Source organism: Netta rufina, assembly GCF_964035555.1.
Source record: "Netta rufina genome assembly, chromosome: 10".
Taxonomy (NCBI): domain Eukaryota; kingdom Metazoa; phylum Chordata; class Aves; order Anseriformes; family Anatidae; genus Netta; species Netta rufina.
In genome coordinates, this window is record NC_140133.1 from 8,688,644 (window position 1) to 8,702,074 (window position 13,431).

The following is a 13,431-nucleotide window of genomic DNA, read 5'->3' on the forward strand; positions in this document are numbered from 1 at the left end:
TAGTTAGGCGGGGAAACACAATATATTCTCCTGTTGTTACAATTGCAAGGTGTTATTGAAGCAATATTACACTGTTACACTGTTATAAAAACTACTGAGAACTGCACGTGTATTTCCAGATCTACAGAATTTTCTTGCAGGAAACATCCAACTAACCGCATGTTTCCTGGATGCCAGCTGCACATGTCTGTAGTAATTGCCTTTTCTCTCAGATCCAAAGAACTTGAGTTTCCTCAATGTCTATGAGAAAAAAAATTGGACAAATATCCTAGATATGTAACATGTGGAGAAAATTATTTGTTGCTACACATTACATTCAGGACTGTTTTTCCCACAAGACCACTAACTTGTGATGTGTATGCTCCTACATATTCAGGATGTAAATACAGAGTCCAATCCATGCTCTTGCCATCGTCTGGTAACAAATATTAGAGGCCATGCCACATTTTTTCCAGCTAATCTGAATGGTGGCTGGTTCAGAAAGCAAAATCTATGGAGTGAAATGTACAAATGAGTTCTTCGAGTCCAACAAAATGTTGACAAGCCATTACAGGACTTCAGCACACAAGCTCTTGTTGGTATTGCAAAAGATAAAGCATCATTAAGAACTTGAGAAAACATGGAATAGAAAGGCTTAAAAGAAAACCTGCACCAGAAATCCTGATCAATAAAACCAAATTTATTAAAAACTTTGGCTGCTTTTAGTATTTCAAAACTGAATGATTTAAGAACATCCTAAACTGTCAAGGCACACAGAGTAAATAAGTGCGTAAATTAACCAGCAATTTCCTTGTTTACAGATGCTATTATAGATACAAACTTTCAACAGATTAATGGAAAACAAAAATAATGACTAAATGCATGCAATTCTACATCCTAGAAAAAAGTTTCCAAGTCATCTATACTACTTACGAAACGAAGAATATTAGGGAAAAAAAAAAGAAAAAAGAAAATCAAAAATAGCAAGTCCTGTGCAGAAATCAATTCATAAGAAGCACTTGAGAGATATACTGACCAACAGATTCTCTCTGCCTTTGGATGTGGATGGCAACCATATCATTTATTTCCAGGTGATCTTCCTCAGTCAAAAGTGACCTCTCATACTGATAAACTTGCAGGCTTGGGCTCTAAGTAGGGATCTAATGACATGAAACCTACCACAACAGCCTTAGATTTGAATATTAAATACAGAAGACAAATGTCTAAAACGCCTCAATGCTTTTTACTGTTAAAGATAACTATTAGAGGAGAAAGAATCATGCTTCAGCAATCATAATCAGAGCTATGATAAAGTCCTCTCAAGATCTGTTCTGCTGTTCAACCCCCTGAAAGCACGCAAGCCTGCATGCAATGCTGCTACCTTTCAACTCTTTGCTCAAATTTTGCTTAAATATTAGCAGCATGCAGTTTGTAAATATATTCATTTGCAATTCTGACATGTTTGCCTTCTACCAGAGAACTAAAATAAGTTTTAAGAGATTAGATGGCAGAAAGAACAACAACTGTAAGACAAACAACTGCTAATCTCCCCATTAATTTAAGAAATTAAAATTACAGAATTGCAAGTTTGCATTTTGATCGCTGTCGCATGGGGTGTAAGTTCAGCTTTCTGAGAGAGACACCTGGAAGGCTGCATCCCAACTGAAGTACTGTTTTTCCAAATCAAATCACTCCTCACAATCACTTTGTACTACTCCTCTTTATTTGGAGTTGTTCCATATGCAACTTAAAACTGCATTAATGTCAGCATTAAAAAAAAAAAAAGAAACAAGAATCAAAAGGTCTAGGATTACACTGATTAAGAACATGAACTACAATCCTCATGAGATATTAAAGCCAATATACAGCTCTATATCTATATTGCATCCAAGCTTCAAATCTATGAAGGAACACTATTTGTATGATAAGGTAAATATGATTTACTTATTAGTAACATAACCTGGTCCTGCTCAACCAAATTCTGTATGTTTAGGTGCCAGTTTTATCAAACTGAGGAAAGGAGAAACTTGCCACATCCTTAGAAGTGAAACACATCCAAAGCAAGCTGCAGGCAGAACAAAGCAGTAATGTCTCCTACGGAATACATCCTGCCTACAACAACTCTTTTTATGAAAAGGGCATTCTAAATTGGTTCTGTGTGTTTTCATTATATGGAAAAAAAAAAAAATTGGCGATTCTTCCTATCAGCAGATCCCAAGCCACTTGACACTACTAAATCTGGGATTGCTTATGCAGACTCCAGAACACCACTGTCACATGGAGCATCTAAAATGTACCACTTATTCCGCATGCCTCAGTATCTTACGCTAGCTTCATGTGTGCATTTAGACAGTGACATATGCACGTTATGGTACTGCAGCCTAATCCTCAAGCACCACAATGCAGAGAAACATATGAAGTTGCTGTTAGTCTTATACCATACTATGAAAATTAATTCTCTTCCTCCTCATGACTCTACAGAAGCAGAATTTTTAAGCTGATAGAGAAGTGAAGACCCTGACAGTAGCTCACGAGTGAAGAAAAGCAGCTTAATTCTTATTCCATTAAATCTTAACCCAGAGTCAGAAGACAAGACGAGGAAACACTGTCTTCTAAAAGGCTGAGTCGTCATCTAAATTACCTTACCATCAAATAAAATCTTGCTTCTATTACTGTATGCTTATCCACAACTAGATACACGAGGTGCAGTCCGTCTGATTTTAAGCGAACAACCTACATTCACAGTTGAATTCATTAAAGGTCTGACCACAGAAGTAGAATCAAGACTTAGCCCACATGGTTTTGAAAGACAGACAACTTCCAACCACACATATGAAGAATGAAAAGTCCAGAGGTGCAAAGTAATCCTGTTACAGCCTGCAAATAACCCCCTACCTTATGATCCTCTTCAACACACTTGCTGTCAGTGAACAACGGGGTGATTAATTAAGGCTATTCAGAGAAGTTAATTATACTCAAACGCAGCAGAACTCAAATACCATGCCTCTTCTCAATTTAGAATATTATCATAGAATCATAGAATACCCTGCATTGGAAGGGAGCCACCAGCTCATGGCTCCACACAGGACCACCAAAACTCAGACCTGATGGCTGAGAGTGCTGCCTAAACACCCCTTGAGCTCCAGCAACTCTGTGCCATGCCCACTGCCCTGGGCAGCCTGTCCCGGTGCCCAACCACCTCTGGGAGCAGAACCTTTCCCTAACACCAGCCTGACCCTCCCCTGTCCCAGCTCCATGCCATCCCCTCAGGTCCTGTCGCTGTCCCCAGAGAGCAGAGCTCAGCGCCTGCCCCTCCGCTCCTCTCCTGAGGGAGCTGCAGGCCGCCATGAGGCCTCCCCTCGGCCTGCTCTGCTCTGGGCTGAGCAAACCCAGGGCTCTCAGCCGCTCCCCATGCGTGTTGCCCTCCAGACCCTTCCCCATCTTCGTGGTCCTCCTTTGGAGGCTCTCTAATAGTTGTCAATCTTGTAACAGAAGAATTTTATAAACATCAGTTTATTTTGCAAAGCGAGGCCAAAACTAACATTTTCCCAGTTGGCACATTCATAAATTAAGCAAACCGTAACAGTGACATATTATTTTTCCAAAAGTCAATGTAATAATAAAATATTTGAAAAAAAAAAAAAGTTATGCTTACGTTAAGAACTTAACTTGTAATACGTTTAAGCTGTTATTTATATAAATGTTCAGACTAGCCCAGATAGCAGTCTCTACTCTTTCAAGTTCTATTCACTAGATGATCATTTTTATTATAAATTCAACTCAAGTAATTAAGCTCGAGGTAACAAAAGCCAGCACTAATTTCAGTAAAATGTGAAGTTTAAATTCCCATGTCACATACAACTGAATGAACATTCACAAGAAAAGCGCATTTAAAAAAAAAAACACTCAAGAAGTGGATGTCACACAAAACCAAGTGTGCTTTATGCTAGATCCACTCTTTTTTTTTTTTTTTTTTTAAAACCCCAACTATGGCCCCTAGCTTCCTAGAGCAGAAGACACTGGGGCATGCCAATAAAGGCGATGCTTGCAGTGCCCCTGCACACACACACACCTCTCACATGCAGATCAGGCGAGGACAGCTGCCAGGGAATTCCCTGGTGGAGGAAAGGCTGATTCACTTGCCTTCAGGATCATATTTACTAACACTATAAAATGTAATGAGTATCACAGTTCTTGTAAGCACGCCAGGATCCAGCACTTGTGTTCCACCTAACAGCATGTTCTGTGTGTTCCTGCGTTGCTTCCTGACTATCCCTCCAGCTGTTGAATTAGAAAATTTTAGCCATGCTAAGTTTGCAAAATATCATGCATACCATGCCCTTCTACCACCCCTTAAAAATCACAGCCTTCATAGTGTCATTTTTAAAGGGTATATCCTTGTTCTGCAGCTCTGTGGTTTGTAATCCTTGAGTCGGTTTGAGGGGTGTCTTATCAGTGTGGATAAACACCCGATGGGAGGGAACGAAGAAGGAGCCAAACTCGTCTCAGCAGTGCCCACTGACAGGACAAGCACAAACTGAAACACAGGAAATTCTATCTGAACACAATAAAAAAAAAATTAAAAACAAACAAATAGCAAACAAACAAACAAAAAACAGCAACAAAAAAACTGTGAGGGTGGTAAAACACTAGCACTGGTCACCCAGGTTCGTTGAGGAGTCTCCATCAGGGAAAATGCTCCAAAGCCAACTGGGAACAGTCCAGGGCAAGCTGCTCTGGGTGACCCTGCTTGATGAGGTGGCTGGAGGTGGTTGGAGTCTCCCTTCCAACCCCAACTATTCTGTATTTCTGTAAAGAGCATGGCATGAGGAAATTAGCAGGAAACTCGAGCAGTATTACCTCCCGCATCCAGAATCAGCCTGGGATCAGCACTCAGCTCGAGTCACTGAGGCTCTCAAAGCGCTCAGGAGGTTGGGATGGTTATAATCTGCATCTCATTAAAACAAGCAAACAAAGCACACCCACACCTGTGATGCTCTCCCTGTAGTTATCATAAATCACTGAGCAAGGATTTTCCTGCATTTAACAAACACAGACTCCTGAAATACAGGATTAGCTGCAAAATTTATAGTGACAGCAGACTGGGGCAGGGGAAAGAGGGAAAAGGAAATACTTGGCTCCCTTTTCACAGTCCACTCTGACAGTACATAGCCCAAGTATCCAGATGCCAATGCAGAAAATGGTATGAGACGGGAATGGCAGGCTGTACTCTCTAACACCTTCAGTTTTGTGCTAGGACAATTAACTTCTCTGTCCCTGTCTATGAACAGATGTACTCCTTGAATGTGCATCTCCAAACACACAAAAGTGCCTCCCTCCACCCCAAGCCAAAAAATCCTACCTCTCCACCCCTACGGAGTGGTTATTTCGAATACCTAAAGGCATGGTTGTAATATCAGTAAAACCATGATTGCTTCAGTTTTCCCTAAAGCATAGCAATTAAGTACACATATGCATGACTTCAAGGCTTCTTAAGCATAGTAAGAGAAGATTATGTGGCAATTTAAACAATAATTGAATTTCAGAATTTGATAAAACAATGTAGACTATTATAAATACCATAATTTAACTCATGTATTAAAATTACTATTTCTAAGAAGACTGTACTTTTTTGTTTTCTAAGCTCTCAGGCAATGAGAAATGCCATCTTTTTAAAAAGTTCTGTATATACATCTGAGCATCATTTTTGCTCAGACAGCGAGGTGCACCCTGCCTACTCTGTAAGGAAAGTAGAGTAACAGCTGCTTCCCTATGGCAAATTATTTCTCCTGATACCAAGTACATTTTCAAAACAAGGTTTCTCCCAATGAAATCCACATATACATAATTAGAACAAATACCCTTTGGTACATTCAGACAAAAAGCTCCCTGAGAACTGCCAGTGATGTTCTCAATTTCATCTTTTTTCCAACAAATGTGTTTTATGCTTCATTCAAGAAAAGATGATTCCTTTGCCAAGCCAACAGTTGTATTAAGACATAAGAAAAAAATATTTAAAGCCACTGACGGACAGCTAACCAATATTGCATCTCTGTACTTGCCCCCCAAAACATGCATAACACTGTCAGACAGGTAAGAAAAAGGTTTTATTACCTTCCAGTTTAACAAAACACTGCTTATTAAACAAGTATAACAAATCTAGCAGATTGTATTACGGTACAATTTACAGAACTATTACAAACACACTAGCAGTGTGAGGACCCACTGAAGAAGAACTATTGCTTTACCAAACACTGTCACACCTCTCCTGCAGACCTGGTTTTCAACACCATTTCCTATGGCTGTAATGCACTCTACTCTAAAGGAAGATGTTTTAGCATAACTTTATACACGAGGATACAAGAGGTGCTTTAGAGCAGGAATAGCTGGCTCCTCCCTGTGGGAAGGGGAGCCAAGCACATCAACATGGGCAGCAGGGCAGGGGCCTTGCCAGCTACAAGCAGTCAGGTTTGACCCAGATGCAGACCATCCGGCCAACTTTTGGTGATGAGGCAAGTATGAGGTGAGGCCAGGAAGCCAAGCTTGCAGGGCAGGATCAGACACAGTCAGCAGACACAGTGCAGGCAGTGCCTGAACAGAGGCCCAAGGCAATGCTAGGAAGTCAGTCCACAGGTCAGGTCTGGGTCACTGCGGGGATATCAGTGGGGGTCCACAGCCAGGCAGAGGCATGGCTGTGGTGGACTGGAGACCAGCACTCCTACCATGTAGCTCAGGCAGGGCCTGAAATGGGGCTCCCAGGTCCCTGGGAAGGAAGCCAGGGCCACCTGAAGCTAGTCAGGGCCATGAAGACCTGTTAATGCACTCAGCACCTTGATACACGATGGAGCTAACATGGTGAATATATTAGTTTATCCTGGGTTTTAGCAGCCCGAGATAAGCTCACTGCTTTTTACACACGTTTTTATCCCACAGCTGTGCTCTGCCAGCTGAGGAATCTTTCAGGGCTCACAGATTTATGAACAGTGTGCTACATTAGCACTTCACTCCAGACTAACTACATCATGAATGAAAATAATTATTCTCTACAATTAGACTGTGACCTAAACAGAAGGAATATAATTGCAAACACCTTTCCACAGTTTGCATTGCTGAAGACTATTGATTTAAGAAGCATGGCAGTAAGAGGTAACCATGCCATCAGGGTAAAGGGAAGGGCATAACAGAGTGTTCTGCAGAAGCTTTCACATCTGCTGTGCATCTCACCTTCAGAATTATTGATATGGCAACTACCTGGGCACATTCCTAATGAAACACTGTGGAAAATAAACCCATGGATGGCAGCCATTGATAAAAGATGATTAGAAGACTGATGCAGACTGACACAAAACAAGCAGCAACAAAGCACAGAGGAAAAATGGTATCGCTACATGAGAGGTCAGCAACTTGACTGCAATTAAGGATGCTGGAAATGAAAGGAGCCTTTGAATAGTATCGCACCAGAGGCAGTTTGCTTTTTCTTACCTGATCTGCTGCAATGAAATAGGTGTTTTAATTTGCTGGTAATAATCAGGATACTTTTTCTTAGAGGGCAACTGGAAAAAGGGTTCAGATATGAGCTGGCCTTGATTATTTCGGCAACTTCTAACTGTATCATAAAGCTGATAAAGAGGATTAGAAGTGTCCATGAAAGAAGTAATGCTCTCAGCTTCAGATTCTCCTTCTTCATAACGAGCAGCAGCTGCACAGAGAGAAAGGAAAAATGAGAAACTCTCAGCAGGACAAGTCAGAGTGATTTTTTTAATGACTTTTCAAATAGAGAACTAAACTGGAACAAAATGCAGACCCTCAGTTGAGGGTGTTCAGCCACTCTCCAGTAGTCAGATTCACAAGCCAGAAAAGGACTTCACAAATGGCTACACCTCACAAACCCCAAGCTGATGGGAAAAACAAACAAACAAACAAACAACACACTTTATCTAAATAGCAAGTTCTCTTTTCAGATGAGCCTTCAGTTCAGTCACTGGTAATAAACTCTACATATAGAAGCGTGCAGAAGTGTTCATACTAAACAGGACTATTCAAGCACACTACCTATAAAAACAGCTACACCCTTATTTACCAGTCAAACCATTACTACCAATATCTGTACCAAATACATTTGTACACCGAACCACTGTGATTCTGCTATCTGACTGGAGTATACTACAAGAATATGAACTGAAAAACCATATCTAGAATTTTCAAAGGTCTTTAGTCTGTTAGGGAAAATGGCTGAAATAAAAATGAATTTTTGAATATATATCAAAAAAGATTACTTCAGAACTTCTATAATCTTTTAAATAGTAATCCCATGATATAGTAATTGCATAATAATCCTGGCTCAAGTAAAAAAAAAAAATCTGAACTTTAACAGGCAAGTCTGTCACTACAGCTCACCTTTAATATGCAGAAAGTGAAAGAGAAATAAACATTTTATGCTAGTTCTATAATAATTTGAAAATCAATAAATACTGTACTATAAAATGTTCATAGCAGACTTTTCCTATTGTCTTTATGAAGCATGTATTATGCTTCAGGATTAGGATGAACAAAAGTTCATCTGATGAAGTAACATTTCTCCTAATTTCATCTGCAGTAAATGTTACTGAGCAACAGAAACACAGACGGAATGAAAAAACTGGCAACAGAAATATAGGATGGGAAGCAATAAATGGCCAATGCTTCTACTGCACTGTAACACAGTTGGCATAATTTGTACCTTGCAGACAGGCATAGTAATAAAATCTATGTGTTTTTGCATACACAGCTATTTATTCATCCTTGTTTGCTCTCTTACAAATCCCAGTTTAGAGGAAAGCTTGGCAGGTGACATGCTGGATAATTCAGTTACACAAAAAGACAGTTCTCTAATGCTCAAGCCAAGTTTCCAGCTGGCATTTTCATTATTGCTCAATAGAGGCTGGCAACGTTTCAAATTTTCTACTCAATTTCAGTAAAGATGTATTGAAATGATGACAAAGCCAGAGGACATTCTGACTGCATATCAACATAGTACTATCATTTTTCCTCTGCAGTCTGACACTGCAGATCTACACGAGTGTACCAGACAAGCTAGATGCAAGCTAAAACACAAGCAGACCACAGCAGATGCGCAAACACTACACAGACGTTCATTACTAATTCAGAGGAGATGCTTAAAATTATCAGGCGCGTGTACGCCAACCAGCATCGCATAATGGCAGAGCAGCTACTATGGCAGCCTGCAAAGCAGGAGCTGGACAGAATCACTCAGGTAGAAACAAAAGACTGAAGACAACACTCTGTCTTCTTCCCCACACCTAACATACCAGTCTGAATGCAGAGATAAATCCTGATGGCTAAGAGACAGCTACCAAGTAAAATAAATTTCCGAAGTAGAATATGCAACAAAATCCTGTCTTTGCTATTGTTTACTCAAACAGTTCAGTTCTGACTGCTCCATCAAAAAGGAACAGAATAGAAAAAAGGAGAACTTGTTTTTATGTGAGACAAAAACAAGAAACACGCATGCTAATATTCTGTGACATGGAAGACAGCAAAAAAGCAGTTCAATATCCTAAACAAGAAATGTACTTCCTTGGTGTAAGAAGTGGAACACAAGACATTCACCAAAATGAAATCTCAGTAAATTAAACAAGCACTAAAAGGAAAGTGTCTACGTAACACATCAGAATACAACTATAAACATTTTCATTATAACATTTATGCTCTTTAAAAGATGTGTGCCAACCATTATATGTTCTTACATAGTAGAACATTAGCATTTTCTGAATAACAGGAAACACATTATCTTGAGAACTGAAGAAGTTACTATTTGGATCAGAAGACAAAAATCCACATTTGGCTGTACAACCAGCCACATAATGCAAGACCGCAGATTCTTCAGCATTCAGTAGCACCAGGTCTCCAGGGAACATGCTGGCAGCACAGAGGAACAGTCAGTTACTCCTCTTTCACGCAGCTGTTACCACAACTACAGTGAGCAGGTACAGCAGAAATATGCAGTAAAGCATATGTGTACGCTTACACAGTGCTACAGCAGGGAAGGAACAGAGTTAGGAAAGCATATAAATGTATATGGAAGAAACTTAGTCTTTACTCAGCAAGTAATTTGCTTTAATCAATGTCTCCCAAGGTCCCAAAGCACCTAGATAACAATGAATGCTCAAGATGTAACCGAAGCCAGATTCTAGTACAACCAAGAGCAGCATCCAGACTTGACATGAAATACTTATAAACAAGTAATTTATAATGACCTTTTATGCCTGTCTTTACATATCTATACTTCAGGTAGCTGCAGAAGCTGTTCATATTGAGTACATTTGAGCTGGAAATCTTCTACAATCTCCTTTACATCATGACAGCCTCTGAAACTGTGCGGATAAACTCCATGTTGGAAACTGATTGTTCACTGCTTAGGCAACTGCTACAACTGAAGAGGCTCACAGATTTAACTCTCTATATCTATATCTGCTATCTCGAACTTCTGGAAGGTGACTTTGACCTGTTCAGGACATTTGTTGTAGGGGTCCCTTGGGAGCCACTCCTGAAGGGCAAAGGCATCCAGGAAGCCTGGGTGCTCCTCAAGAAGGAAGTCTCAAAGGCACGGGAGCAGGCTGTTCCTGAGTCCCGTAAGGCAAGCCAGAGGGGAAGAAGACCAACATGGGTAAACCAGGAACTTTTGTTGAGACTCCAGGAGAAAAAAAAAAAAAAAAAAAAGAGTCTACATCCTGGAAGAAGGGACAGCTTACTTGGGGCAGCTACAAAGAAGTTGCTAAGATATGCAGAGAGGAAGTTATAAAGGCAGAAGTCCAGCTTGAACTCAGATTGGCCACTTCAGTAAAAGAGAACAAGAAATCCTTTTACAAATATATTTACAGTAAGAGAAGAAGCAAGGACAATTTCCATCCTTTACTTGATAAAGCAGGGAATGTGATCACTGAAGATAAGGAAAAGGCTGAGGTTCTCAACACCTTTACATCTGTCTTTAATAGTCGGATCAGTTATGCTCAGGGTACTTTACGCCCTGACCTGAACATCCCCTGTGATTCAGGTAGAGAATCACCCTCTGTGATCCAGAAAGAGACAGAGACCTGCTCCTCCATCTGGAATGTCACAAGTCCATGGGACCAGACGGGCTCCACCCTAGGGTGCTGAGGGAGCTGGCAGAGGTGACTGGCAGGTTTTCCACCATTTATCAGCGTTCCTGGTTATCTGGAGAGCTCCAAGAGCACTGGAGGCTTGCTGATATGGCTCTTCTTGTAGATGGGAGTCACAAGGAGGATTCAGGGAACTACAGGCCTGTCAGCATGACCTCGGCTCCAGGGAAAGTTATGGAGCAAGTCATCTTGGGTGAGATCACACGGCGCATGCATGGCATCCAGGGGATCAGGCCCAGCCAGCACGGGTTCACGAAAGGCAGGTTGTGCTTGTCCAACCTCACCTCCTTCTATGACCGTGTGAACAGACTGGCAGATGAGGGAAGGGCTGGTGATGTAGTCTACCCAGACTTCAGCAAAGCCTTCGACACAGTCTCCCACAGTATTCTCCTGGGGAAATTGTCTGCCCGTGGCCTGGACAGGTACACTCTTCTCTGTGTAAAGTACTGGCTGGAGAGCCATGCCCAGCGTGTTGTGGTTAATGGAGTTAAGTCCAGCCAGCATCCCATTACAAGTGGTGTCCCCCAGGGGTCGGTACTGGGGCCTATCTCATTTAATATCTTTATTGATGACCTAAATGAGGGGATAGAGTGTACCTTCAGTAAGTCTGCAGATGACACCAAGTTGAGAGGTAGTGTTGATCTGCCTGAGGGACAAGTTCAGACAGACCCAATGGCACAAGACAGCAAGAGAATATAAACCAGAACGAGCAAGCGTGAGATTCCTCTCAAACAAACACAGCACTGTGAATCTTTTATAGCAAGGAACACCCAAGTGTTCCTTGAAATATTTCCTCAGAAATATACACGCTAAATTCAAGACACACAAGACAGTTTGGCCTACCCCATTTACCAGCTGCACGTTTATAAATTCATACTTAAGAGGAAACAGGGACTGGATTTCACAGAATTATAAACTGAGTTTTGAAACACTGCAAAATATTTTTGCAATAAACATACTTGAAGAGATCAGCTGTACAGTTTTGCTTATTCCAAATACTTTAATTAAAGAAAATAAAACAGCATTTCAGTTCCTACCAGCCAAAGCTGCATCCTCATCACTTTCTGATCCATACTGCAATGCCATAGTAATTGCTGATAAACGATCCCCCTGGGCTGATCTTTTGTTACTACAAAAAAAAAAAGAAAACAAAGAAAGAAAGAGATTTCAGAAATAAAAAATAGCAAAAGGTTCTCATTATCAAACCACCATGAACAGCCATCCTGAGTGTGTAAGTAAGCCAATGGAACTTGTGACAGTTACCTAGATTATCAAGAAAACAGATGTGACTATGCCAAAAAATATATATGGAGAGCTTAGCAAGAGAAACTGTTAATGACCCATGAGTTTGCCTCCTTCTTTGGGATGGTCCTTCAAACTGAAAGATTGGACATGCAATCAGAAAGCTAGAGTTCAAGCTGTATATATCCTGTCCAACTTTGAATGCCTGAATATTTGAATTACTAATTGGGAAGGGTAACAAGTATTAATTATACTCCCAATTAATAACACTGTTATTTAACCTCACTTTATGAGGATTTGTCTACATGAAGAAATCTAGCACGCTTTAAGCTGTATACACCTAATTCTCTCTCTCCCCCAGCACTACTTGAGGTTTTTCAACACACAAAGTGCCTGCCCGTGAAGGATCTTCTCTCCTTTTTAAGTGACTATGCTCTCACGATGCCTCCTTCAGCATCATTCTCTTTCTCCCAAACCTGTGACACAGCATTTCACACCAGAAGTGGGTTCAGTCTTGCCCTGCAGGAGCAGTCAAGTCTGGGAAAAAATTGGATATGCTGCTTAAAATGACACCAACTCCATACAAATGCTCAACACCTGAAAGAGCCTTGCTGCTGCTGCTGAGTGTTCAGCCATGGTTTCAACAATACACACAAAGAATTTGCCAGGAGTAGTACTGCTTCCAGACAGTAACTCTTAGACTGAAGACAATACCTCTGATACGTACCAAAATTCTCAACTGATGAATGAAAGAACAAACCAGAATGCCTCTAGTAAGCAAGTCTACCCAGTAAGTCTGCCGTAAGTGCATCCTAAATTCAATACTTGCTATTTACAGGCTTTTATTTTATTGGTTTCCATCTTCCATCTCTTATTTAGTCCTACTTATTCATTTTCAGCTTCCAAATACTATTTTCCTAGATTTACAATGTACTTACATGCGATTTTTCACCTGCTTTATTTTGTAATGAAGCCTAGCATATTGATCTTCACAACATTTCTAATGAAATAATTGTACACAGGAGTATCTAATGACAGGTGTTCTCAAACA

At 40.6% G+C, this 13,431-nt stretch overlaps 1 protein-coding gene across 10 annotated transcripts in view; it reads right to left on the reverse strand.

Annotated features, from left to right (window-relative positions):
- Positions 1-13,431, reverse strand: part of PBRM1 (polybromo 1) — a gene marked incomplete at its 5' end in the record, with an annotated part of 61,591 nt that overhangs the window by 34,673 nt on the left and 13,487 nt on the right. For all 10 annotated transcript variants that reach the window (XM_084292563.1, XM_084292559.1, XM_084292560.1 and 7 more), the window contains 2 exons: positions 7,462-7,678; positions 12,176-12,267. In XM_084292563.1, coding sequence (XP_084148689.1) covers positions 7,462-7,678; positions 12,176-12,267 — 309 coding nt within the window. The remainder of the gene's footprint in view (positions 1-7,461; positions 7,679-12,175; positions 12,268-13,431) is intronic.